The following is a 26,442-nucleotide window of genomic DNA, read 5'->3' on the forward strand; positions in this document are numbered from 1 at the left end:
TATAAGAAAGTACATTGCCAGCATGACGTGGTACTTGGTGGCGAAATTGCGCATGCACGTAGCTGCCGGCAGATTCCCCACACTTTCCGCAGTCTCTCCAAATATGTAAGGGTCGTAGCGAATGTCTCATCTAACCGTCGCTAGCGTGTTCCAATTTTGATGCCGTGCTTCATTACCACACCCTCACGTGGGCGAACTAGGTCCAGGTCCCGGCCCGTGGCCGAGTTATGGCAGTGCGGACGTGTGTCAACAAAACGTACATGGGAGGTTCAGGAGTCATCAGACAGCTTTATGTACTTCAGTATAAATTCATTGCTTGCGACGAACCGAGTTTACCAACGAGTTCTGCAGGACACCATCTCACACCAAAGCCACGGAGTACCGTCTCAGCAACCTCCAAGATGAAGTCCATCCTAATTCTCCTATTCCTCTTCACCACCCTATCCTCCAGCTCCCCAACCCGCCGCTCCATAACCCACCCAGGCCTCCTCCACACCACGGCCGACTTCACTCGCATCACCACCAAGGTCACCTCTAAAACCGAGCCCTGGTACACCGGCTGGCAAAAGCTAACCAACCATGCCGACGCCGCCTACAAGCCCTCCCCCGTCGCCACCCTCTGCCGCGGAAGCGGCTCCGACGTTACTTGCACCCAGAACTACGCGTCCCTCTACCTCGACGTCTCCGTTGCCTACGTAAATGCCATTTACTGGGCCGTCACGGGTGATACCGCCCACGCCGATGCCGCAGGTTCTATTCTGGACGGCTGGTCTTCGACGTTGAAGACTATTGACGGGTCGGCGGATAGGTTCCTTGCTTCGGGGCTGTACGGGTACCAGCTCGCTAACGCAGGGGAGATATTGCGCTCGTATGACGGGTGGGATGGGTTGACTGATTTAGTGACGATGTTGAAGGGGGTGTTTTACCCCATGAACCACAATTTCCTGGTTAACCACAACGACGCGGCGGTGGATCACTATTGGGCGAATTGGGATTTGTGTAACATGGCTTCGATACATGCGATTGGGGTGCTGGCCGATGATCAGGGGTACATTGATGAGGCGGTGGATTACTTCAAGGCGGGGGACGGGAACGGGGCGATTGAGAAGATGGTGTGGACGCTATTTACGGAAGATGGGTCGAATAAGGAGTTGGGGCAGGGACAGGAGGCTGGAAGGGATCAGGGGCATTCGGCGTTGGATTTTGCGCTGCTGGGGGTTTTGGCGCAGCAGAGCTATAATCAGGGCGTTGATCTGTTTGGGTATTTGGATAACCGAATCCTGGCAGGGTGAGTTTTCGTTATCGACTGAAACTTATGCTCTACATGAGTGCTGATGATGCTGATCTTTCCATCCCTAGCTTCGAGTACTTCGCCAAGTACAATCTCGGCTACGACGTCCCGTACACGACGTACGACAATTCGGACAACGTTGGTCAGGCCGTTATTTCCGATAACAGCCGAGGGATCATCCGCCCCATTGGCGAACTGCTCTTTGCGCACTATAGCTCTGCCAAAGGACTCAATGCTTCTTGGACAGGTGCCTATCGCGATATGGTCATCAATGATGGCGGAGGTGCGGAAGGGGGAGGTGGTGATTATGGGAGCACCAGTGGAGGATATGATCAGCTTGGACTTGGGACGGTGCTTTACCGCCTGCAGTAATGGTGGAAAGTTCGGGCTTGAAGCGGCGTGGCTTTGGGGAAACCGATTAGCATTAATGACGTTTGGTGTTTAACATGCTATATTTGGGCGTACCTATCTCAGTTATGGCATCACCCTTGCTTGACCTGTTTTCAGTGTTTGGGTAGTAGACTACGTGTATATAGATCTAAGCTTTTTCTGCAAGGAATTAATCGGTTAGATCCTTTCCTGTGCCTGATATTCTCGGGAAAGCTTTGGCCATGGAGCTGTGCCAGGTGCAAAGTGTCAGGAGTGGTGTGTATACACTGGATGGTGGTGTGAAGTAGGATATGGTGAACACACACGCTCTGGTCTGTTTGTATACCTTCTGGGTCTGGTTTTATGCCGCCGGTGATGAACACCCTGAGAACTGGGTGGGCGGACTTGAGCCTCGTCGTTTCCGACCTCTGCATGCGACTTCTTTGCTCTTTCAAGCCCCTCGACGGGTTGGTTTTCGTTGCTATGTCTAATTTTTAGATCTTCTCCACAGTCGAGGAGGAACTTCACAATTTGTGGAGCGTTATTGGGCACCTTATCCATGTATATATCCTCGAGACAACGTTGCAGAGTGTGCTCCCCATTCATGTAGAACTCGCGGTTGTCCTCGTGTCTAAAGATTAACTTGAACTTTCCTCATCTGGTCGGAGTAATATCGTGATCCGTTATGATGTCCAGCAAGGCGTATGGGAGAGGCGAGGAGACGGGCTCATCCTTGCTCCCCTAATACTTGGCCATAAATAATTAGTGGTCGCACCACGATCCAGCAGGAGCCATCCTGCGTTCGAGGTTGTTTATCGGTTAGTCATGGCCATCCCAATCGAAATCATGAAATTTTCCTCGCGATTGCTGACAGAGACGATTATGTTGATATCAGCGCCATTGTCTAGCAGGGTGCCAATAACCTTCTCCGTGGCTTCCGATGTCGAAGCATCCAAGGCTCCATGATGAGGCCGAAGAAGATCGGTAAATGCCCAGTGAATGAGGTAGTAGGAGTGCCTCAGCCCATTGAACACCCGTGCAAAATCATTTTGGTCATTTGGGGCCTCATTGGCATGAGCCTCTCAATCTATAAGCACTTTACTTAGCTCGGGGTATCTCTGGTATACTACGATGCGAAGAGCCATATAAACTGAGGTCGGCATTCTGTAGCAAAGATAGTAGCCCTTGCGAGCACAGGAGGCGGCAAATTCGGGGTTGCATTTAATAGCATTTGTATGCAAATTTCACGCCAAATAACGCCATAGACAGCCCTACAGGCAAGCATGAGATATGGGCAATGCAATCTCTGCATATGGCCCAATCACTTATGGCTGGCAGATTAAATAGCCCAAACAACAATGATAAGATGTGACGTCAGCCTCAACCATATGATATAGTAATTTCTGATACATATTTTTAATCCCGGAAGGTGACCATGATTTCCCCTGTAATTATCTTCGTTCTGCAAGGAGCGCTCGGTACAACGCCAACTTTGAACCATACCAGAAAATTGAAGCTGATGTCTGGAAGCTGTGCTGTTTGATTTGAGGTATCGCACGCATTAGAAGACCCACCACTTTTACCGCAAGTCATTCGTAAAAATGTTTTCACAGTTCTTCATGCGCAATTATTTCGGGCCGTAATAGGTATGGCAGAACTTATACAGTTCTGCGGACATGAAGTTAATCGAGAGGTGATTGATGTTATCAATCGTACGTATAGCACAAGTGACCGCCCTGGATGTCCATGACGTCTCTAATGGGGATCGTCTCTGCCACGTGCGGGAATGCGATTAAAGTGTCGAGCGTGATGTTCTTGTAAGGGATGTCTCCGTTATAGTTGTAAGGGTACGCCCACATGGTATCAGGGCCACCAATGTCCGTCTTTCGGGTTTCCCAGTCTGTGGATTATAGTTAGTTATTTATCTCGGACTAATTCAATAGGGTGCTGAGAGGTGAATTATACCTAAGTGCTGCCAAGTATTCCAGACATTGTCGAGCATCGAGTGATGCAAGTAGAACAGGGGGTCGCCCGGCGAGGAGTACATATTGGTGATCGGAACACAAGTTAGAAGGGTCTTGTTGGTAGGATGAACGTCTGGAGTATCTTACCTCACCAATATTGCCACCAAGACTTTGATGACCAGCGGCATGGAGGGACATGTTGGGAACACCAAGGGCGATGCCTTCCGTCCTGTGATCGAGATTCCAGAAATCTTCCGCTTCCAAAACCCAGTCCAGCTTTGTCTTGTTTCCCGTAAATGTGAGCAAGTAGGGGCTGAAGTCTCGGTGGAGGCAGTGTGGTCGGTAGTCGGTATGATTGCCGGGGCCCAGAGGGACGGTCCTATTGGCAAATGGGCCGTCGGTGATGCATCCTAGGAGGTGTCAGTGCGGCAACATAGAAGGCTAGAGCCTTGGAACTACCGACTCACCACCACCAGTTCGGCCAGGTATGTCGGCTAGGATTTGCCAGTCAGAGGGGAAGGTGGTTGTGTTTTCTATCCAGATACCGTTGCCTGAAGATGTGTCAGCGAAAGAAAGGAGGGAGTTATTCAAGACCATATGACTTGCCTCCAAACCCATAGACAGGGTCGAATAGTGGTGAAGCCAGCATATCTGCTGCATCCATAGTCCAGTTCCAGTACCTTAGGCGGTTAGCACCCTTCCAGTTTTGACCAGCAATGGGGAAGCCCACGGGATACCACCCGGGTAACCACAAGTGGTGTGAAGGTCATTCTCAAGCAATGCCAGGAAGTTTCTATGCCAGGCAAAGAAAGATCCCTGAGACATGTGAGTATGAGTACCAAGCGTTGGAGGGTGCTATGCGATTTACACAGAAGTGCACGTCTTCAGTCTGAATAATGTGCAAGGCTTGGAAGTCATCGTAACGTGATTTGGCTCCGGCAAAGAGGGTTTCTGTCTTAGCTGGTTTCGACTGAAGACATTGGACGGCGTCGAGGAAGTCTAACCTTTGGTCCAATGAAAGACTTCTCCTGTTTTATGCCAGGTAGAGTTAGCAACCCGGTTAGGTGAAGAACATTTCATTTGGGTAAGGCATGCCATTCCTGCCTGACCCGAGGATTCGTGCAGGTGCTATTGGTTGGGAGGATTGTATTGCGGTATTTCACCAACAACCCGGCGCCAATTTGTGCCAGTGCCAAGATTGATGCGGCGACGGAAGAGGAAGCACGCATCTTGTGAGACGTGATGGATCGTCTGTGGGGTGTAACAGAAGGGGAATCAACCGGACCAAGTTTATGTACCACGCGATAGAGTCCCAAAGCTATGCTGAAATCAATTGACAATATCTTAGTGAGCTGTCTTATATAGCAACCACAACTTAGTCGAAGCTGGGGGTGGCACACTAAGTGCGGTAATGAGATCGCTCCTAAACGTTGCCAATTTCCGAGCGGGCTCAGGGCCCATGCGATATATTCCATTCATACGTTGTTTACTGCGGTGCTACCGTGGTACGTCGAAAATCCCATGCTACTTGTGTGCTATCTAGAGCCGAGCAAGTCTAGCGCGCCCCAGATTTTCAAGTATAGCAGCTTGGGAAACTTGCGATTCGTCAGTTGTTGCAGCTCTAGCGCATATCGGATATATTTTCAGATGCCCACGCCGGCCTACAGCGGCCCGCATGCGCAGTTCTGCAGCCGAGTGGCACAGTGACTGCAGCCAAAAACCGACTATCATTTGCCAACATAGAGGAACGGCCCGGTGCAGTCCGAAAGTTCTCTGCACAATTGTAAGGCTGATGGCCGTAACAGTATTCTGAGACTGTAACGCACTCGGCCGCTGAATTTATTCAACCCTTGGCAAATCTATGATGCTTGTTTCAAAGATCTAGCACTAGCAGAATCCTTCCAAGATGGCAAGCGTTGGGGCGCTCCAAGGCTCGGGTGACGATGGTTCGGGTATATCCACGAAACGGAATGCTTACCCGACCTATCGCGCCTTTAGTGGCTTGTGGCTCCTGCAATGTGACCGTGATCAACCAATCGCATCTTTTGAGGATGTAGGGTTGTATCAGAAGAACTAGGTATTACGAATCCTTAGTGACCCTGTTGATACTGTCAATATAATCGAAGAAAGCCGCAGTGGACCATTCCATAGTATATTCCCGTGGTCCCAGAAAGTTTGCACCTCTACTAGTATTGTTGAGAGCGTTTCTTACGAGCCTTGATTGTAACAGGGCTTAATTATGGAATCCGATGTCTGTTGAACATAATTTATTTAGTAAGATCACCATTCAAGGCAAGCGCCTGTTGACTGTTCATGTGAAAGGCTTACGCAACTGAATTTGCACAAATTGAATCCATGCACTTCACTTTTGCACCGATTACAAGGCCGCAGAGTTGGGACTGAGTTGGAATAATATATGAAATTTCCCAGAGGATTCGCTGCCCTAGACCTGAGAGCCATGCCGCGATGGTCGATCGTATTACGGAATGTTTGCTTGCAATATCCAGGAGGGGAATGACGAGGAAATGTTTAGGGTCCCCGGTCACTCTCAACCCGAAATTGGACCGCAAAATTGGCGCCGCGTCAATGAGCAGCGGGCCAACCAACCCAACCGCTTTGGAACGACCGTCTGTCGAAGATACGCTCGAATCTTCGGAAATGGAGATTTGGGTGCAGCTCCATGGAAGCTGCAGAAGCGAGGCTGTGTCAAGAGAGAAACGTGGTGGCTAAGACGGGTTCTGCGCCCCTTGGCATAAGGAGAATCCTCATGAAATGGTTAATGACTGGTTACTAACCATCCGCCTTTGAAACCCAGCGACCGCCTGCAACTCTTGTCATATAAGAAGCGACTTTCTCTGCCCCAAAACGATCTGCTGTAGCATACTCTGGACGTTGATCTATCGCGCATTATCCTCAGAGGCGACAGATCAACATGGACTTCCGCAGCTCACCAGACTACCTCGGCTGGAGGGAAATCAACCTCAACTCTTGTCTCATTGCGATCTCCACCCTGGCTTTCGGGTTTCGCATCTATGCGAGGGCCTTCATGAGTGGCAAGACTCTGGGTCTTGACGATGCAGTTGCTTCTGTTGCCTACGTAAGTGCCTTTATGGACCCAGGCGACCCTTGTTGACCGCAGCCAGGTTCTTATAGTCGTGCAATCAAGTCTTGACATCTATGGTATAAAGGCTCTTTCACTCCACGCCAGCGGGCTATAGTATGCTGACCATGGCGCACAGCCGTGCCCTTTGGCAGCGGTGCCCATCTGGCTCTCCTATCCAAGGCCCAACTGCGCAACTTCTTCGAGGCACGTAGGACCTCCTCTGAACCAATGGGAATATGTGCTCAGAGCTGATCCCGAGATTCCCAGAACCTGGCCATCATGCAACTCGTCTATTTTTGGGCCATAGGCATGGTGAGATTTGCCATCATGGCTTTCATCCCACGGATCTGTAGCGACAGTACGTGCCATGGCATCCACCTCACTCAGGTCAACTGCTCAACATAAGAAGAACCAGTCATGCTGGCGCTCTACGGTCTAGCCTTGGCCAACTTTGCAAACACAGCGTGGTCTTGCATTTTCAGACTGGTCGAGTGCACACCTGTTGCGTGAGCGCTCCCGCCCAACACCACGACGGCCCCCTGTGCTAACCCGTACTGACATTTCGATCTCTAGTGACAACTTTAAAAACCCAACCACTCCCCGAATCAATTGCGTCAGCAACGACACGCATCGTCACGTGAACTGGGCCCACGCGATCGTCGGGCTGCTCATCGACATTCCGCTCATGATCCTACCGGTGTGGATCGTCTATTGCAAGATGCTTTGGTCCAAGAAGATGATCAACGTTGTCTTGGTCTTCGGCTTTGGAATTTTTGCAGTCGTAACCGGTCTGGTGCGCATCGTTCTGATGTTGACGTTTGATTTCACTACTGACATGTGAGCTGCCACCACCCATGCCCCGGTCGCTTGGCACTCATTCCACCTTCCGGATTCTAACTGGCACCTCTCAATCAGAACACACAAAATGGGCATCGTCGCCATTTGGACCGATCTCGAGTCCCACGTCGGCCTGTGGTGTAGCTGCTTTCCCGCGATATCCTGCATCATTCGGGCCCTCTCAGACAAGCTTGGCTATAGCACGACCGCGACGACGCAACAGACAGGGCGCGACAGCCGTGGTTATACGGAGTGGTCGTCAGGGGGTAGGGGTCACTTACATACGGCTAAAGACGGTTACGTCATGAACGGGATTGGCGTTGACGAGGACAGCGACAGCCAACGGGCCGTCGTTGAGCGATCGGGTGGCTCCGAATTGGAAGATCTGCAGCAAGGGAGCATATACAAACGGGTGGAGACCAACGTCAACACGGAGTTTGTTGCTTCAGCCTAAAGGCAAAGGGATTTTTCTTGCTGGCCGCTACAGGTAGGAGGATCCGCCGGTTCGATATGTGCCTGCCCGATTCAAACCTGGACAGACACAAGTCAACATCGGGCGAGGAGGGAGACGCGTGCGAGGACTGGGGTGGCTTTTCTGAAACTTTAACTGCTCTTATCTCTGGCCGATAAGTCGCCGAGTACATACATACCGCAAACAAAGTCTTGAAGGCTCTAGACCTCAAGGTTTGACCAGCTCTGGACAACTGTGGGTTCCCGCTGTCGCATGTCTGCTGGTGACGGCTGGCGATTGCCCAGATAATGGAGCGGCATGAGCAAAAATCTCCGGCCACAGCTGAGTGGCCCATGTTTAAATGAAGAAAGCGCACTGGTTGGTGCTATTTCCCTGTGAATGTCCGCTTGGACCAAGGGGTTAACTTCGCCTCATCTATCTCGTCATCGTTTGTACAAAAAGCCTGACTTCCCACAACTCTCCACCGGGGTCCTCCACGAGTCACCAATATTTGCTTCACAACCACACATCACAGCCGGAGACTGCTCCGTTGACCAATCATTTCCATTTTTCTTGCCTCACTACCAACTTCGTTCCTTACGAATTTTCTTGCCATCTCTGTCTCTGTCTGTCTCTCTCATCCGACTCGTGCAATTGCGTTGGCCTTCACGCTTGCTAGTAAGCGTATCCTATCCCGACGACAACTTCACTTCTTACTACACCTATCTTTTTGTTTGTTGTACTGCTCTGCGATGAACGAGAAACGGCGCAACACGGATGTGCCAGAGTCTGAGAAGCTGACCCAATTCGACATCTTCAAATCCAACTACGATATCAACTGGCGCCATGTCCCCGTCATTCTTGGTGTGCCCATGCTGGCCCTGCTGGGAGCGTTGACGACAGAACTCACACGACCGACTCTGATATGGTCCATAATCTTCTACTTCTTGACAGGTTTCGGCATCACGGCAGGCTATCATCGTCTTTGGTGCCATCGCACGTTCGTGGCTTCGCTGCCCCTTCAGGTGTTCCTACTCGTCTGTGCCACTGCCTCGATTCAGGGATCGGTCATCTGGTGGTGCACGGGCCATCGCCTTCATCATCGATACACAGACACGAGTAAGGACCCCTACAGTGTCCACAGAGGCCTGCTTTGGAGCCACATTGGATGGCTCCTGGTCATCGAGCACGATCTTCCGAAAGGTGAAGTGGATGTGTCTGATCTGACCAAAGACCCGTTGCTCATATGGCAGGACAAGGAGTTTGACTGGTTTAGCCCTGTCTGTGCCCTCCTGCTTCCCACCGTGGTTGCTGGCCTGGGATGGGGCGACTGGCGAGGCGGCTTTGTCTATGCGGCGGTCGTGAGACTTGTGTTTGTTCACCACGCCACCTTTAGCGTCAACTCCATCGCCCACTATCTCGGTGATCGACCTTACGACAACAAATCTGCTGGAGACTCGACCATCACTGCTTTGGCGACGCTGGGGGAGGGCAACCACTGTTTCCACCACGCGTATCCCACAGACTACCGCAACGGTATCAGATGGTACCAGTACGACCCGACCAAGTGGATCATTGCCCTCTACGGAGCTCTGGGCATCGCTACTGACCTCAACACGTTCAATGACAACGAAATTCAGAAAGGTATGATTCAAACCTCGCAACGCAGATTGGACGACTGGAATGAGACCATCAACTGGGGTCGATCGCTACGCGATCTGCCAGTCATTGATATGGATGATTTCCGGGCATCAGCCAAGGCGGGTCGGCCGCTAATTCTCATCAGCGGCATCATTTACGACGTTACCGATTGGGTTGCCAAGCACCCTGGTGGGAAAAAAATCATCAAGTCGGCCATAGGCAAGGATGCTACAGCTATGTTCAATGGCGGAGTGTACAACCACTCTCGAGTCGCCAGGAATCTCCTTGACAACATGAGAGTGGGTATTGTGCGCGGCGGCATGGAGGTGCAGATTTTTAGCAAGCAAGATGTGCTCATCAAGGGTGAGACAACTACCATTGTTGAGGTGGCAGAGTGTACAGGTGACACTACTACCGGAAAAGGCACGGGTTTTACACGATAAAAGGTTTGGGTTAACATACATGCGGTAATGGGCTTTGGAAAAACTTCGAGTATTGGTTTTAATCATGAAGTAATATACGTTTCAGTGGCAATTGCGATCGTAATTGAATGATCGTACCACAATGTTTAACCCATAAGAATCATTCAAAGCTAAAGCAGTGATAAGATAAGAGAATAGTCCAGGTTGTCGTAAGCAACGCTATGCGTGGAATATAACTTGAATTTCCTCATGACGGCCCTGCCAACATTATGGCATAACAACGCTTGACTTGCGGATGTTACGGGGAATTCCGCCATGATTGCATCCAGGCATCATCGCCAATGGGATATGTGTATGGTAATAATAGATGTCGGGAACGTTGGTTGTTAACAATCCGTTCATGAGGAACTACAAATACAGATATAGGAGGGACTCCTTTACATTAGCGAGGCATGCAAGTTACGTTGGACGCTATATCCAATCCACACTCGGAACGTCGCCTGAGACGCTGTGGAAGCCCTTGGGGCGTGCAAGAGCGGAGAGAAAGTGTTTGTCCATGATTGATATGATTGCTTGGGACCACAGCATCCTACCTACACCTAGACCAAGGCGCATTCTAGGTGCAAAGCAGTATACGTTCTGGGGTAAATTGACGGGTGGGTTACTTTGACGTGCGAAAGATTTCATTCTTACAGATAGATCATGCAAGTATCTCGTATATGTGAAACCATTGGGTGATTTGTGGCATGTTATCGTATAGAGTACTCACGCACGGATTGAGCAGAGGATGGTAAGGCTCTCTATCTTGAATCATCGCTTGAATATTCGATTTGTCAGTTGGAGAATTGGTACTGGGCACTTGTCCCTGTTCTCATTATCGTGGTGAATGACTAGCATCAGTGGGGGTGGGGTGGACCCTATTTGAACTGTAATTGCACTTCTTAATACACTTATGCCTGTCAATTAATGGTATTTAATGGCTGAGATAGTTCCTTTTCATAATTACTTGCTCCGCATTTCAAACGTAATAATTCTTATTGCTTGTCACCCACTCGGCTAGACAGGTGATACATAGATTACACTTTCTATGGGGATAATGTAGAGGAACAACGGGCAAAAAACGTCTGCGGTGTGTGAAGGTACGGATTAAGTTTCGAATGTCTAAATCATGCACGTCATCCAAGCATGAAACCTAGGTCGACAACCAGTCCAGTACAGCAGCATGAAACTCATCAGGACTGGAAATCTGCGGCGCGTGACCCAGCGCAGGAAAAGAAACCAGAGTTCCATTCGGAATCTGCGCCGCAACCTGAGGACCAAGGACATCAAAGTGACCCAACTTGGCTGCAACCTCAGGGGGCGACCACTGCGCACCAATGGCCGTGCGATCCTTATCGCCGACAATCAACAAGGTGCGCGGCTGCAGCAGCCCAAACTCGAAACTAACAGGCTGGGTGAGTACCATATCCACAATCTGCGCCTGGTTCAGTGCGTATGTCTCGGCCTTGCTGCCGTGGTAGATGTTAACCAGCATGTTGACCCAGACGTCATACTCTTCCTTCCACTGCCCGACATAGTACGTCGTGTTTTCGTAGCCCTGGATAGAGGCGTATGTGCTGGCGGCCTCGGTGACGTAGTTGGTGTCAATGGGCAGGTAAGGGACGCCGAGGGCGGTGTAGTCCTCCAGACCGACGGGATCGACGAGGATGAGGTTGTCGACCTGGTCCGGGAACATGAGCCCGTACCGCGTGGCGAGCATGCCGCCGACGGAATGCCCCATGATGGTTGCGCTTTCTATGCCCAGGGTGTTTAGGAGGCCGTTGGTGTTGGTGGCGAATTGCTGGAGACTGAACTGGTAACGCTCGGGCTTGGTGGACTTGCAGAACCCGATTTGGTCGGTCGCGATGACGCGGTAGCCGAGCGAGGTCAGGACGCGGATGGTGCTCTCCCAGGTCGGGCCGCAGAAGTTTTTGCCGTGGAACAGGGCGACGGTTTTGCCGTTGGGGGTGACCTCGGGGGCCACGTCCATGAAGGCCATCTCTAGCTCTTGCAGTTGCGACGTGAACTTGTACAGCTTCACGGGCCAGGGGTAGGTGAAGTTGGAGCCATTGAGGTCCTCTGGCAGTGCGGAGCTGTTGTCTATGCTATCGCGTGTCTGTATGATGCCGGTGCGGGCGGACACGACAGCACCGCCTAGCAGGGCTAGAGAGGTGAATAGGGAGAAGACCTTCATTGTGCAACTCTGTCGGTAGGATCCTAGTGTAGCCGGGTCAGCCTCAGAATTAGGACTATATTGAAAGCGACTCAAACCATGGAAGGCATAAGTGGGATCAAATCACACGGAGCCCCGCGCATAAGGCAGTTCATTAAGTCATTCACAAGCAACTCCCGGATCAGACTTACTTGACGTTGTCTGGTTACTATGCAGAAATAGTATGAAGGATGGATTGCCCGACGAAGTTCATGATAAACACGTACAAAGGAACACCAAAGTAAACAACAGCCGGTGGCTTTCTTAAGTACAATCTTGGTTACCCTCGTTCGAACTTGCCCCACTCATGACCCGGGGTGCGAAGATGAGAGATGATGTTTGCCATGCTTGACCATCTACGACAGCAATATCCGATTTGCATGATGAAATACACAAGCCACACCCCGAGCGGCGCAGGGCATGGACTGCATAAATGGCATTGTACCGCTTAGTCACGACTTGTGGGATTGACATTCTCTTTGGAAGACTAGAGGGACAATCAGTGCCGGAAGGTGAGATGCAGTCGACTGTTGCACGTTTCCCCTCACTCACGCTCGTGTTATGGTGTCACCAACGGCGAAAGCAAGTCAACTGACCTGCAGGCGCGTCATTGCGACGATGACAACGCCTCTCCGTCTTCACGCGTGTTGCCCAAATCAAACGATGGGAGGTTACTTCAACCGGGGTCCATCTCTTGCTATTGCCGTTAGCTCCTTGGTTACCCATCAATCATGGTTAAATCCCTCAGCATGGGGGTCATAGACGATTACATGGGCGAGATGGGGTTCTTGAGCCGACCTGCCCAGAACGGAAGTGTGTGTGGGGAGACCCTTGCTCGCTGAGAGTTTTATATCCGGTGTCGCGTAGCTGTAGATGATCGATGTTAATGGGTTCTTGATCCGTCACTTATCTCTTTGCCTCCTTTCTACACAGAACAGAAGATCGACCAGATCTCACACTCAATTGAAGCGAAGTACGGGGTTACATAGGCGGCGCAGGTGTTGGAAATTTCCGATTTTCGACAGCAATGGTGGAAGTTGCACTTACGTTTACTGGGTTGCGTAGTCAATCCGACAGAGTGGTACGATGCCGGTGCCACAGCCGATAGGTCATTTAAAACAGGTACGGAGCAAAGCCTACTCCGGAACGTCCCGGAACGTCCCGGAACGGGTCTCGAGTGGACATGCCCCCCTCCAATTGCAATTCCCTTCTGCAGGTCGACAAGGAAGGATGCATCCCACTGCGCTTGAGTATATGCAGCGTCTAGGCGAAGGCGACCCGAAATGGGATAGATACTTGCACCACCAATCAAAACCCGCGGCCACACACCCACTCGCGGTGCCTCCAGCCAAGCTCAGGAAAGGGCCCCGGGGACAGGAACGGGGACAGGAACGGCGCAGGAACACGCGAACGTCTAACCGGGAAATGGGCCCGCGACCTTGCTGTCTCGGCCCGTCTATGGGCTGCAACTCGAGTAGAAGGTGGTGTCAACTCCATCTCCGACGCCTTGGAGCCCTGGCAGATAACCATTTTGGCTTGCAGTTTTAATTTCAAAATAGTCGTTTTATATATAACAGGTCAGAAACTCGGAAAGTCGCCTTGCCAGAGTGCCAAAGCGAGCCAATCGAGACAGAGGGTCTTTTCAAGGAAACCCGAGACGATGGGTGATGTTCACCACTAGGGACTAGTTCATGCCTGTCTACCTGCCTGCATCGTCACGTCTCGGCCGACTTGCTTCTTGCTCACTAGCCCTCTGAAGCCCTGGAGCGCATGGAGTGAAAGTTTTTCGACTGGGCAGGTATGGTCTTTGTGGCGGTTCCAGACCTTGGAAACTCGGAACCCTTGTGAAGATGTGCTGGGTGTCAGCAGTGCGTGGAGAGAGCAGGTTGCTCGAATGCGAGCCCGTTATATTTGGCGCTCTTCATCCCGAGCCGCCGTCGCTTATTGGTATATGACTGCCCACGTACAACCCGGCTCCCCACTGCTCGAGTGCTGGCCCGAGTGGTCTGTATAGATCACGTGTGAATCGATACAAGACACCCCCTTCGTCAGATTGTCAGTTTTCGTCAAGATGGTTACTGGGAATCTTCCCGGGGAGAGCAATGCGGCCATGGTGCGGGTGCCGGCCATTGTCTTCTTCGCCGTTACGCCCATCTTTGTCGCCATTCGCATTTGGGTCCGAGTGAGGAGAGAGTTTATCTTGGGATGGGATGACTGGACCCTCATGGCGTCTTATGTAGGTTTTCTTTTTGTCTTGCTTTGTTGTCTAATGTCCAGTGCGTGCTGATGCGCTTGGATAGGTCTGCTGCCTTGCTGTTTCGATCCTCATGATGTACTCGTGCGACTATGGGTTTGGGCAGCACATCATGAACCTTTCAACTGAGAACAGGTTGATGACGCTCAAGGTGAGGCTCCAGCGCTCCAACATACCATTGCTTTTCAGCACCTTGCACCTTTTGTTTTCGTCGGGAGCATACTGACGGCAACGTGGAACCCATGCAGCTCTTCTATGTCGCCCAGATCTTCTACAAGATAACAATTAACCTCACGAAAGCTTCGATTATTCTCCTCTACCTGCGCATTCTCGTCCAACAATACTTCCGTATAACCGCCTACGTGCTCCTGGCCATCATCCTGGCTTATATGGTGGCCACATCAGCCTCGTCTATCTGGCAATGCAGTCCGATCCAACGTGCGTGGGATAAGAGCCTGCCCGGCACTTGCATCAGTCTCACCATGAACTGGTATGCCAACGCCGGCTTCTCCATCGCGACCGACGTGCTCATCATCCTGCTCCCGCAACACCTCCTCTGGCAGTCAAGTCTGCCCACCAACCAGAAGGTAGCTCTCATGGTTGTGTTCGCCCTTGGTCTCTTCGTTACCGTCACCAGCGTGCTGCGCATGACGACGCTGAAGACTTCCACGACCAGCCCGGACGTCACCTGTGAGTTTTCCAGGGCATCGTTGATGTCACGACTCAATCAGTACTGACGCGCGACCCTCAGATGACATCGCTTCCACGCTCTGGACCATCATCGAAGACAACCTGGCCATCGTCTGTGCCTGCCTGCCCATGTGCCGCCTGCCCTTAGCCTACCTCTTCCCCTCCCTCTTCGGCACAAAGCATGTCTCCGCGTGCACAGGGTATAGCTACGACTCAGAGCAGCAGGCGACAGGTGGACGACGAAAAACAAACAACCGCAGAATTAACAGTACGAAACACTTCATCTACGCGGGCGCGAGCCACAACAACTGGTCTCCGTACGAAGGACCCGATGATAAAAGGGCGGTCTGGCTGATGAGCAAGCACGCGGGCATGCGGTCAACGCCGATTGGCGATGATGAGAGGAGTGAAGACTACATCCTGATGCCCGAGACGGAGATGGCGCGTACAAGTACAAATGAGGAACTTGTGCGTGGTGGACTTGCGGTTAGGAAGACGATGACAGTTCATCAAACAACGCATGCTGCCCATGATACTGGGCTGGACGAATGACCTGACCCGGGTGAGCTCTGCTATGTATGCTGTGTTATCTTTTTTAATTAGTAACTGCTGCGGATGAGATGGTGCGGGTGCGGGTGTTGCGGATGGTGCGGACGGTGCGGACGGTGCGGGATGGAGTTTTCCTCTATAGAGTTTTCTGGAAGGGCGAGAATGGAAGAGAACATCACACCGCAATAATACTGTATACGTGCATTGAAACCTCTTTATCCGATATGCCGGGGCGGGCGGTGATGCAGTAGCGTCCGCACGTAATTACTCACGTATACCATGCTGGTATGGGGGCTACGACCAAGCGAACACTTATTGGTGCTGCGTTTCGTAACATTGGGGTGGTTCAATTTCTGCGTGTGTATGACGGCATGAGGTGGGGTCAAGAATGGAGCCAAGAATGGAGAGGGATGGAGTGGAATGGAGTCCACATATGGAGACAAGCTTAACTAAACAGCCGACTTCTCTTCTTTGCGTTTCGAAGTCAAGAGAGCACTTGATGGCATTGTAGTATAAAGGGATGAATACGCTGTTGGATTCGAGGGCATCCCATACTCTTCATACACTTATACCCACCAACTACTACAAACCCCCCAAACAACAATCATATAACCCATTTCAACCAGACACCATACCCATACCTTCACACGAAATGGCGCCTACTACTCAGAAGAAATGGACTCTCTCTGGCCAGGACAAAGGTTTCGATGGTCTCACATATGGTGATGCCGCCGTGCCCAAGTGCGGAGAGAACGAGGTTCTCGTCAAACTCAACGCTGCCTCCCTCAACTACCGTGACCTGGTCATTCCCAAGGTAAGGCACGAAGCCTCCCAGTGCATATCTCTTAGCCCATGGAGAAAATGGCACTGACATCATCCCCAGGGCATGTACCCCTTCCCGCTGAAGTTCCCCGTTGTAGCCGGTTCCGACGGCGCCGGTGAAGTCCTCGAAGTCGGCTCCAAAGTCACACAATGGAAAGTCGGCGACAGAGTCACCACGCTCTTCAACCAAGCGCACCAATATGGCCCCATGAATATCGCAGCCTCGCAGTCCGGCCTCGGCGGCGTCATCGACGGCACCCTCCGCCAATACGGCGTCTTCAACGAGAACGGCCTCGTCCGCTCACCCAAGAACCTCACCGACGCCGAGAGCACGACTCTCACGTGCGCGGGCCTCACCAGCTGGAATGCCCTCTACGGCATGAAGCCTCTGAAGCCCGGCCAGACGGTTCTGGTCCAGGGAACGGGCGGTGTGAGCATGTTTGCGCTGCAGTTCGCCAAGGCGGCCGGCGCGATCGTTATTGCTACCACTTCGTCCGCCGAAAAGGCCGAGACGCTCAAGAAGTTGGGCGCGGACCACGTCATCAACTACCGCGAGGACGCCAACTGGGGCCAGACGGCCAAGGCGTTGACCGTGGGCAACGTGGGCGTGGACCACATCATCGAGGTCGGCGGCGCGGGCACCATGGAGCAGAGCATGCAGGCCATCAAGTTCGAGGGCATCATCAGTGTGATTGGTTTCCTGGGGGGCGCCGAGTCTAAGACGAGCGTTATCCAGACCCTCTCCAACATTTGCACCGCGCGTGGTGTGTATGTCGGCTCTAAGGAGATGATGGAGGATATGGTTGCTGCCGTCGAGGCCAACGACATCCACCCCGTTGTCGACAAGACTGTATTTGGTCTTGATCAGGTTAGGGAGGCGTACGATTACATGTGGGCGCAGAAGCACTTTGGCAAGATCGCCATTAAGATCGAGTAAAATCATAATAAGGATGCCGTATGTACAAGTTCAAACAAAAAGAGTTTGTACATTTGGAGGATGGATGCAATATCGTCTCAACCCCGATTTTAATACCAAGCTCATTTCCCGTCCTGAAATCCACGTTGTCGCCCGTAGTCATGTTTCTTGCCGCTATTGCTTTCACACAATTGATCCGTCTCAAAAGCCCTGTGACCAGCTTTCACGAGAGACGGGACTACATGAAGGCGCAAGGAGCTATTTGAAAGCCGAAGTATCTGAAACGGGTTGTAGACGAGACTATCGTGGCTACAGCTCCAGAGGCCACTCCTAGTGTTTAGATAATCCAGCTTAGCCAGCATCAACAGCCAAAGACCCGATTTAAGGGTAGATCTATTGCTAGAAGCGATCTGCAGCCTTAATCGTCACTTAGCGCGTGCGCTAGTGCTTTCGATGGTCGGCTCTTTAGGATATTAATGGCTATTGCAAGTTCAATCTTGACATAGCCAACTGGACGTATTTAACGTATTTAACGTATTTAACGTATTTACGTATACAGTACTCGATGAGGTCATTTTTTGTCCGATTTCCAGATGTGTTTGAGAAACCTGGGTACTGCCTCCACCTGAAGAGGGCCCTTCACGGCCTTCGGCGGTCGCCCTCGTCTGGCCGAGGTATCTGGAGTCCGGTATGACTAACTTGAGCCTCAGGACCATGTTAAAAGATGGGTATGTCTATACTAACAACTGGTTGCAGTATTTTTCAACATGCATAATATTGGCCTGGCCGACCGGCTACAGTACTCAGACCTTGCCGTAACTTTATTACCCGCTGAAAGGGTCGCTTTGAATCAACCCATGTAGGTAAAGTCAAGTAGTGCCTCGGTATTCAAATAGCTGGAGACCGAACAAATCGATGACGATAGTTATCACAATTTATCAAATATTCGTATGTTAATAAAGTCCTATTAAAATACAATATCCAGACTATGGAGAATAGTCCGATAGTGATTCCCAACGTGAGTGATTTAGCGCTTTACGAGGGCCAAACCAGTAACGAGTCACGACGGCTGTATCACGGCAAGATCAGAAGCGCACTATACGCAGCCATCACGACTCACGAAAGAGTGACTTCTGAAACCCTCTCAGAGTTATTTCGCACTAAGAATATCAGTTCTTACCGCCTCTACTCGAAGATATCCGTTATTTTCACATGAACCTGATCGAGTTACTAGATCGCCCCCATGTTTTGGACTACTTGCGGTCACCAGCCGAAATCAAAATTCTCGAAATGGGCTTGTCTTCCTTCCAGTGCCTCGATCTCATGATGATCCTGACTCGTCAACTTCACGGCGTCGCTCTGCGTGGTCTTCTCCGCGCTGGTGGTTTATTGTCCACGACGCTGATAGGGCTTCGTGTGATAGGATCTGTGGATGTGTTGTAGGTGAGAGATGCTTAGATAGACTAGATTAAATGACAATATCTGAGTATGGATGTAAAATGTGCAGGTACCATCCTAATCGATTGTAGTTATGCCGAAGCAGCTTAGCATTGCCCCAAAACGAATTTACTGAATCTTAGGTTATATGACGTGAGCACCGAAACCGACAAGTAGCACACTATTACATTGTATCACGTTCAAGTACCATTGAATAGTGGCCGAATAATTAACACAAGGTGTGAGGGTAATCTAATCATACATGGGCTAGTGTGCTAACTGTGGTAATGATTTCATCTAAATGCTTCAGTATATGGTGTTCATGGATGCACCGGAAGGAAATGCTGCAGTGCTGTGACGTGAGACACGAAACTGAAAAGGGAGTCAATAATGCATCTTCAAGCATATAATGACGGGATATCATGATATCCACTTGAGTCGCCACGTCATTCTACAAATCCTCGCCAAATAAAACGTCAGGCAACTCTCATGAATAAGCCCTTATCAGGGTCTCCGGCATTTTTCGCCATGGTACTTAACCTTCTTCTTCACCGCCACCGCCCTACACAACTTCCCATCCTCACCCATATGCGTCTGCACATCCACATGCTGCGCCGTATCATCCACCAGGCGCCCCTCCGCCACCACCTTCCCCACAGGCCCAATCAGCGTAGCCCGATCATACGTCAACCGCGGCCTCAACACCGTGGTCTCGACACTGACCACATCGTGGTACTCCTGCCTCTCGATCCAGCTGACGAGTTCTCTCACGCCGAAATATCGCGCTTCCTCGAGCAAGGCGTTGTACTGCACGTAGTCGTGCCCCTTAGTTAGATCCCAGAATACCGGGCGGATGCCGCGGCGCAGGTATCGCAGGATGTGGTTGAAGAGCTCCGGGTCGGCGTCAATGAAGTAGCTTCCGTCGCGTTGGCGTTTGCAGGAGCATGGGGATAAGAGCAGGGACCGGAAGTAGTCGGCTTGGAGAAGGGTGTCTTTGGTGGTTACGAAGCGCTGTTCGCCTACTTGGAGGTTGACTCTTCCGTTTATGTCGTCAGCGTGGTAGTCTTCTTCCTCGGTAGTAACGGTGCCGATGACGATGGGCCGGATCCTTTGTTTTCCATAGCCTTCCAAATCGCTGCTGGTGCTGCTCGCTATGCTGCTTAGGGTGGCGACTCCAGAATGGTAGGTCTCAGGCGAATTCATGGTTGCTTGAGGTGTCGATGCGTCATCCTAAGTCGCTCGTGGCGACTGACGACACGAAGACGATAGCGTGCGTCATTAGACAGTCCGGACGATGCGCGATGACCTGGGCATGTTATATTTGTTATCATGAAGCGATATGTCATCATAGGGGTTCAAGGAGCCCACGATCCCAAAAGTATCTGCGCGATGCGACTCAACGGTTTCATGCGCCGGCAAGGGGGAGCCCAGAACGGGAACCCAAACCAACTGTGTTAGTGTGCTGCTCTTTGCTGATGTGGACACTGCATCAGGAGCAAAGGGTAACAATGACATGGAATGTCGAGTGCTTACGTCCTCATCGACCATAGCATGATGGAACGCGAATCATGGAATCTGGCAAGTGGATAATAAGATCTGCATCTCAAACGGGATCAGCAGAAGCCATTGAGAGACGGTGGGAGTCCGGCAGTTGGGAAACAACGAGTCATGTATACTCGAATGACACCGTGCCGGGAAACATTTGGAATAGAAGATGGTCTGATGAGTTATGCGTCGAACCGTTTGCAGAAAATTCGAACGTTGTCAGAAGTAACTTACCAGCTAAGCGGCGTCATATAAGCAAATAGCTTCACAGAAGATTGCAGGCAACAGGTCACATGATGGCCCTATACTCACTCCTCTGGGGGACTGCCATATCATATCAGGGACTAATCAGAACGCAGCCGGATGCCCTGGCTCCGTCCCTTGACCGGGACTAATATCCAAATTCATCCAAATGAGCAGATCGTCTGGCGCATGAACAGCACTGGCATCCAATTGAAGTGTTTATCAAGAAAGAAGGATTTGTTGAACAAGAAGCACAAATCATGTCAAGTAGCTAGCAGAGCATTGGCATCTCGTCTTTTCGCCGAGCAATGCTTGACGCCATACTGCGTACGCAGCATGCTTGAAATTCAATTGATCTCCTGCATTACCCCACACCGAGCTGCCTATACGCGGGCGCCCCACTGAAATTTCCGATTGAAGCCTCTAACTTCGAAGCTCATCATCCTTTTGACCCTTGCCTGCCTTTCGTCGCAACCAGGCCGGCATCTAACCCAGAAACTCGGATACGCATCTCGCCTACCTAGGCCGACACAATGCCCCTCGACACATCAACCTACAACCTAGCGCTCCTGCGCGTCGACGGCCGGCGCTGGAACGAGCTGCGCCGGTTGCACGGGCAAATCCGCACGCAGGCCGCCGCTGACGGGAGCAGCTACCTCGAGATGGGCAACACGAAGGTGATGTGCATTGTTACCGGGCCGAGCGAGGACAAGAGGAAGACTGGGGGTGGTTCAACGTCCTCAGCGAGCGTGGCCAGCGCGCCCAATGCGGCCGATGTCTCGGTTGGGGTCGTGGTCGCGGGTTTTAGTAGTGTGGATCGGAAGAAGAGGAGTCGAAGTGACAAGTGAGTACTCAGTAAACACTACTTATTGCTAAAACAAGCGTGCGCATAACTGACCAGAGGCAACAACACAGACGCATCCAAGAACTCCAAGCTACCATCTCCAAAGCCCTCGCCGGCAGCCTACACACACACCTCTTCCCGCGCAGCACCATCTCCATCTCCCTAAACGTGCTCTCCCAGGACGGCTCTCTCCTCGCAGCCCTCATCAACGCTGCCGCCCTCGCCCTCGTCGACGCCGGAATCCCCATGACGGACTATCTGGTGGCTTGCACCGCGGGTTCCACATCCTCCTACGCCGCCAATGATGACGCGGCTGATCCGCTGCTGGACCTGAATACCCAGGAGGAGACGGAATTGCCGGGTTTGACGGTGGCTACGGTGGGGGCCACGGACAAAATTGCGGTTTTGGTGTGCGAGAGTCGAGTGCAGGTCGGACGGTTGGAGGGTATGATGGCGGTTGCGGCGGATGGATGCAAGCAGGTTAGGGAGATCCTGGACGAGGTTGTGAGGCAGCAGGGGGCGAGGATGATTAAGGAGGGGACGGTAGCCAAGAGTGAGAATGTTGGTGGCATGGATCTGGACTAGAAAAGGGCGGGGCCGGAGGATACGACAGCATTGTGCGGATATGTATGGCATGGATGCGAAGCGTGAACGTGGATACCATTTGCATGGCGTTGATATGGCTATGGTCACAAGGCAGGAAAAATGGCTACAGGTCTAGGTGCACGGCGTTACGTGTTTCTGGTCAATGAATAGATTTCTGGATGTTTTTGTCCAGTCACCACGATTCCGATGTACTAATTCCTTGTTAATCTCAAGTTACTGGCGTATGACATTCAGAGCTCGTCCTTCTCATGTTCGACAGGCGTTTCAATTGGTTCTTCGTTGGCCTCGGTGGCCTCAGTCGCCTCAGGGGTCGGTTCCGCGCCCTGGTAAGACGCAGACTCCGAGTCGGTAGGGATTTCGATCTTGATATCCTCCTCAACCGTGACCTCGATGACGGGCTCCTCAACAGCGGGCTCGACAATGACACCCTCAGGAAGCTTCTTCTTGACACCCTCGCTCAGACGTATGGCGTCAATCCAGCTCTCCACACTCTCGACGCCAAAATCGCTTCCCCCGAAGTGTCGCCACCAGCCACGCTTGCCATTGACGGCAATGATCTCGATGTCACCCGCTACCTCAAGACTTTTAGCCAGCGCCGCGACGCCTTCGTTCTCGGCATGAACTTCGAAGAAGGGGAAGAGGTGGCGTTGACTCTGGGCATGCTTGAAGGCAATCTCGGACAAGCTGGTCAGAGCTTTTTCGGCCTCGTCACCGTGAGACTGTGGAACAAGAGCCAGAATACAGGTTCCGGTCTTGGGACCGAGACACTCTTTTGTGAGCTTGGCTGTGTCGGTGATAGCCGGAATGGCAGGTGCAACCTCAGCCACCTTCGTGGCCTCGGGCTCGACAACGATGGTTGAAGTAGACTCGTCAGTTGCCGCCGTGCTCTTCGATGAAGCCTTCTCTTTCTTTTCCTTCTTCGCTGCCTTAGGCTTCTCTGATGCCGTGTTAGTGTTCGGCGCACCGGCTTGCGAGAGGAATTTGACCATGGCCTCCTTCTTCATGTCACCATCGTACAAGATGCCGGAAGCCTCGCCGCCGGGAAGAAGGACCAATGACGGGTACGACTTGATGTTGAACAACTCATTGGTCTTGGTGTCCTTGTTTCGGACTTGAGCCACCGGGATCACATCCAGGAAGTCAATGGCAATGCTCTTCAGCAGGGCACTCGTGGTTCCCTTCTCGGTAAATAGGATCGCTTTGGCCGTCTCGTTGTTGGTTTCCAGGAAGCTGTCGATGTCTTTGTCCGTCACTCTCTTCACGTGGTTGTTGATCTTGTCGACGAGGATGTCGACAATTCCCTTGGCAGTCCGCGGTCCGTTGTAGTCTTCGACCATAGGCTTGCCGATCTTCTTGCCGGGCCTCACGATTTTGATGGTCGGGAAACCTTGGACGCCAAACTGCCCGCAGAGAGGCTTGTTCGCGTCCTCATCGCAGTTCACAGCTGCGACCTGGGCCAATCCGTCCAGGTTCTTGGCTGCCTTCTCGTAGGCTGGCTTAAGATTCTGGCAGTGGCCGCACCACGGTGCATAGAACTCCACGACCTAGAATTCTTACGATCAGCTACCGTTGGTCGGGTGAATGGAGTGAGAAAACGACGGACAGTGGTGTAATTGGATCGAGCTACGAGCTTATCGTAGTTCTTTGCATCTACCTGCACGACAGGCGAGCTCTTGAGATACAAGCCGGCGGAGGCAGTGGGCAGAGCGGAGAGCAGAGCCACGCCCACTGCGGCGAGTGTGGGGTAGGTTTGCATTGTGACTTGGGCTGTGTTTGGCAGCAACAAATGGAAGAACTGAATCAGTGGTGGGTGCTGAGGCGGGTTAGGCCATTCACTGACGAGTCAATGACTCTCTGAGGAAGTAAATAGCAGATTTAAATAATGGTCAGAGAGATGGGATGGCACACATGGTCATCGAGCTCAATCGGGCAAAAGGCCAGCGTGGAAACTCGCATTCACTTCCGCAGCAAGGTGGCATTTTCCCGTGATGCCATTCTAAAATAAGCAGAATCCGGGGGTGGCTGGTGAAGCTTAAGCCACGACTGGCATCCTTGTGTCTTGGTAGGGCAGTCAAGCGGTATCTTCGGTGTTGCCTCCCTCGTTGCGGACTGCCAAGGCCGTGGCTGGAGGGGGTCATCCCACTTCTACGTCTTGATTGTTACAACTAATTCCGATGTTTTGCGACTAACGACGCAAGTCCACCATAGCGCACTCACAACTGATCCTCCTCGAGCTGATTTTTATTCATCCAGAGATACGTTTGAGATAACTGCATCGCGACACCTTACGGCATCAAACATTGCCAACATGGCAGCCAGCATCCCCGCTAAGCTGAAGCAGGCAGGCATCACACCATTCGTCATTCGCGCCGCCCAACTTGAGAAAGCAAGACCTGTCATTTCATACTGGTGTATGTCTGGGGATGCTCGCTTGCCCGTGGAGAGCCATGCTGAGTATTGAATCACAGGCGAATATTGGGTGGTGAACCAGATCCTCTCCAAGCAGCTTCATAGTGCCGACGAAGAATGCCTTCAGTTCACCACGACCTTGATGGACAAGCTCGAGCAGGTATGGATGAGTTCTCCTCATCTCCAGATATGCTGGACTAAGCGCTGATCGAATATGTCACCAACAGACCAAAGAAAAGCACGCAGGAAACGATGCGATCCTCGATGACACCGCAGGCCAGGCATACGTTGAGCAGTTTGCGCAGGAGACATTCGAGCGAGCAGACCGGACTTTGAAAGCCAACAAAGTCTCTCAGTGGGTTTCCTGGCCTGTTGATCAGCGCCCCTGAAAGCACAGCAGCCTGACTATAACACAGACAAACCGCTATTACCTTCGAAGCCGCTTCCACATTTTTCCAATTAATCAACATTTGGCAGATACCTGATGCAGAAACACAAAAGAAGATTAAGTTTTCTAAATGGAACGCGGCGAGGATACTGAAGGCGATCAAAGAGGGAAAAGACCCGAACGAGTCAAACCCGACGCCGGAGGAGGCGAAGACGGAAGAAACACCAGCCCTCGATCCCAATGACCCAGAAGTTCTGGCTCTGGGCCAGCCGCGGCCCGTGACCGTCGAGGAAGTGCCAGATGAGGATAGAAAGACACATCTGGAGCCTCGTGCATCTGTAGGGGATTCGCATTACTCCCCTGTTCCTGTGTCTGCGCCCACTTCACCACCGCAAGGATCGGCACCAGCACCAGAGCAGGTATCGCCGATTGTGCCACCAGACCAGTCGATGCCTGATAGCTATTTCTCGTCTGCACCATCGGGGCCTGCCGGAGGCGGCGCCGGAGACGGAGATCTACAACTACCCTCTGCCCCGGGCATGGAGCCAGGAAGTCCCAATGATGGCGCTCCAAGCCCACCGACTACACTCCCCAGTCTGGGGCCCTCTGCGCCGAGTCTCCCAGATACGCCACAAAACTTCTATCGTCCGACTGCTCCTTCCGTGCCGTCCCAACCGCCTCCAGGAGCTGCCCCTACACCGCCGGTTCTGCCTCCACAGCAACACCAACCGTACCAACCTCCAGTCAACAACTATTCTCAACAACCTCCGCCTTCTCAACCAGTCGCGCCGACCACTACCTTTTCGCCGCCACCCCAATTATTACCCCCTGCCCAGCCCGCGTCAAGCTATAGTGGTGCTCCACCTACGAACAGTGTCTATGTCGCCGATGAAGTGGCCATGATGCAGGCGCAGAAGCATGCCAAATGGGCCATCTCGGCACTAAACTTTGAGGATGTGCCTACTGCAGTACGGGAGCTCAAGGCAGCCTTGCAAACTCTTGGTGCTGGCCAATAAAGTTTTTGACCAAACTTCGTATGTCGGGTTGGGTCTTGCGAGCTTGTACATAGGGTGGGAGGGCAGCTTGAGGAGTCGAGATAAAGCAACAGACAATGAGGTAACTATGATACCATCATGGAGAGCGATCGTAATGAATGGATTTGCCGGAACTTCTACTTCGCAACAATCTCAGTTGCTCGTAAGGTTATAATTTGCTACAATTTGCCCAAGACGCATTGGAGTCGAAGAGGCTGCTGTTGGCTAAAGCAAGCCTGATTGACTGGATTGAAGTCATTTAACCTAGAGCCAGCCCTCAGAACATGGAATCTTCCATGAGGTGAGCTCCGAAGCTAAGTACACGGTCCGAGAATCCCGGTACTTCGTGGTTTCGAGGGACAGAAGAGCTGTACAT

General features: G+C 51.9%; 11 protein-coding genes across 11 annotated transcripts; 7 read left to right on the forward strand and 4 right to left on the reverse strand.

The window, feature by feature from the left end:
- Positions 1 to 345: 345 nt before the first annotated feature.
- Positions 346 to 1,663, forward strand: BCR38DRAFT_505761 (chondroitin AC/alginate lyase; the record flags this gene model as incomplete). Its single annotated transcript, XM_040864927.1, has 2 exons — positions 346 to 1,288; positions 1,360 to 1,663. The coding sequence occupies exons 1-2, from the start codon at positions 402 to 404 to the stop codon at positions 1,661 to 1,663; spliced, it is 1,191 nt and encodes a 396-aa protein (XP_040709857.1). The 5' UTR covers positions 346 to 401.
- Positions 1,664 to 3,270: 1,607 nt separating this feature from the next.
- Positions 3,271 to 4,853, reverse strand: BCR38DRAFT_528749 (uncharacterized protein; the record flags this gene model as incomplete). Its single annotated transcript, XM_040865436.1, has 8 exons — positions 3,271 to 3,560; positions 3,626 to 3,716; positions 3,772 to 4,034; positions 4,092 to 4,171; positions 4,227 to 4,304; positions 4,355 to 4,440; positions 4,493 to 4,652; positions 4,792 to 4,853. The coding sequence occupies 8 exons, from the start codon at positions 4,851 to 4,853 to the stop codon at positions 3,367 to 3,369; spliced, it is 1,014 nt and encodes a 337-aa protein (XP_040709858.1). The 3' UTR covers positions 3,271 to 3,366.
- A 1,703-nt stretch (positions 4,854 to 6,556) lies between these two features.
- On the forward strand, positions 6,557 to 8,018 carry BCR38DRAFT_490913 (uncharacterized protein; the record flags this gene model as incomplete). Its single annotated transcript, XM_040864591.1, has 7 exons — positions 6,557 to 6,721; positions 6,768 to 6,804; positions 6,864 to 6,935; positions 6,987 to 7,085; positions 7,143 to 7,233; positions 7,301 to 7,564; positions 7,643 to 8,018. 7 exons carry the CDS (start codon positions 6,557 to 6,559, stop codon positions 8,016 to 8,018), a joined length of 1,104 nt encoding a protein of 367 aa, XP_040709859.1.
- A 352-nt stretch (positions 8,019 to 8,370) lies between these two features.
- Positions 8,371 to 10,259, forward strand: BCR38DRAFT_451860 (uncharacterized protein). Its single transcript, XM_040861489.1, has one exon. The coding sequence runs from the start codon at positions 8,768 to 8,770 to the stop codon at positions 10,097 to 10,099; it is 1,332 nt and encodes a 443-aa protein (XP_040709860.1). The 5' UTR covers positions 8,371 to 8,767; the 3' UTR covers positions 10,100 to 10,259.
- Positions 10,260 to 11,056: 797 nt separating this feature from the next.
- Positions 11,057 to 12,479, reverse strand: BCR38DRAFT_121922 (Alpha/Beta hydrolase protein). Its single transcript, XM_040853478.1, has 2 exons — positions 12,389 to 12,479; positions 11,057 to 12,334 (listed from the first exon to the last, which is right to left on the reverse strand). Exon 2 carries the CDS (start codon positions 12,309 to 12,311, stop codon positions 11,271 to 11,273), a length of 1,041 nt encoding a protein of 346 aa, XP_040709861.1. The 5' UTR covers positions 12,312 to 12,334; positions 12,389 to 12,479; the 3' UTR covers positions 11,057 to 11,270.
- A 1,921-nt stretch (positions 12,480 to 14,400) lies between these two features.
- BCR38DRAFT_461870 (uncharacterized protein) lies at positions 14,401 to 15,825 on the forward strand (the record flags this gene model as incomplete). Its single annotated transcript, XM_040862572.1, has 4 exons — positions 14,401 to 14,565; positions 14,630 to 14,734; positions 14,832 to 15,273; positions 15,335 to 15,825. 4 exons carry the CDS (start codon positions 14,401 to 14,403, stop codon positions 15,823 to 15,825), a joined length of 1,203 nt encoding a protein of 400 aa, XP_040709862.1.
- A 378-nt stretch (positions 15,826 to 16,203) lies between these two features.
- Positions 16,204 to 17,930, forward strand: BCR38DRAFT_451866 (uncharacterized protein). Its single transcript, XM_040861490.1, has 2 exons — positions 16,204 to 16,636; positions 16,706 to 17,930. The coding sequence occupies exons 1-2, from the start codon at positions 16,343 to 16,345 to the stop codon at positions 17,579 to 17,581; spliced, it is 1,170 nt and encodes a 389-aa protein (XP_040709863.1). The 5' UTR covers positions 16,204 to 16,342; the 3' UTR covers positions 17,582 to 17,930.
- Positions 17,931 to 19,501: 1,571 nt separating this feature from the next.
- On the reverse strand, positions 19,502 to 20,200 carry BCR38DRAFT_490918 (BTB/POZ protein; the record flags this gene model as incomplete). Its single annotated transcript, XM_040864592.1, has 1 exon — positions 19,502 to 20,200. One exon carries the CDS (start codon positions 20,198 to 20,200, stop codon positions 19,502 to 19,504), a length of 699 nt encoding a protein of 232 aa, XP_040709864.1.
- Positions 20,201 to 21,318: 1,118 nt separating this feature from the next.
- BCR38DRAFT_461872 (3' exoribonuclease family, domain 1-domain-containing protein) lies at positions 21,319 to 22,214 on the forward strand (the record flags this gene model as incomplete). Its single annotated transcript, XM_040862573.1, has 2 exons — positions 21,319 to 21,629; positions 21,701 to 22,214. The coding sequence occupies 2 exons, from the start codon at positions 21,319 to 21,321 to the stop codon at positions 22,212 to 22,214; spliced, it is 825 nt and encodes a 274-aa protein (XP_040709865.1).
- A 416-nt stretch (positions 22,215 to 22,630) lies between these two features.
- Positions 22,631 to 23,976, reverse strand: BCR38DRAFT_315530 (uncharacterized protein; the record flags this gene model as incomplete). The annotated part of the gene is made up of 2 exons (XM_040854696.1): positions 22,631 to 23,779; positions 23,839 to 23,976. Coding segments are annotated over 2 exons (1,287 nt in total), but the record flags the coding sequence as incomplete, so codon positions are not given.
- Positions 23,977 to 24,543: 567 nt separating this feature from the next.
- Positions 24,544 to 26,048, forward strand: BCR38DRAFT_461874 (Vta1 like-domain-containing protein; the record flags this gene model as incomplete). The annotated part of the gene is made up of 4 exons (XM_040862574.1): positions 24,544 to 24,646; positions 24,704 to 24,804; positions 24,872 to 24,999; positions 25,061 to 26,048. 4 exons carry the CDS (start codon positions 24,544 to 24,546, stop codon positions 26,046 to 26,048), a joined length of 1,320 nt encoding a protein of 439 aa, XP_040709867.1.
- Between the last annotated feature and the right edge of the window lie 394 nt (positions 26,049 to 26,442).

Source organism: Pseudomassariella vexata (assembly GCF_002105095.1).
Source record: "Pseudomassariella vexata strain CBS 129021 chromosome Unknown BCR38scaffold_25, whole genome shotgun sequence".
NCBI classification, from domain to species: Eukaryota; Fungi; Ascomycota; class Sordariomycetes; order Amphisphaeriales; family Pseudomassariaceae; genus Pseudomassariella; species Pseudomassariella vexata.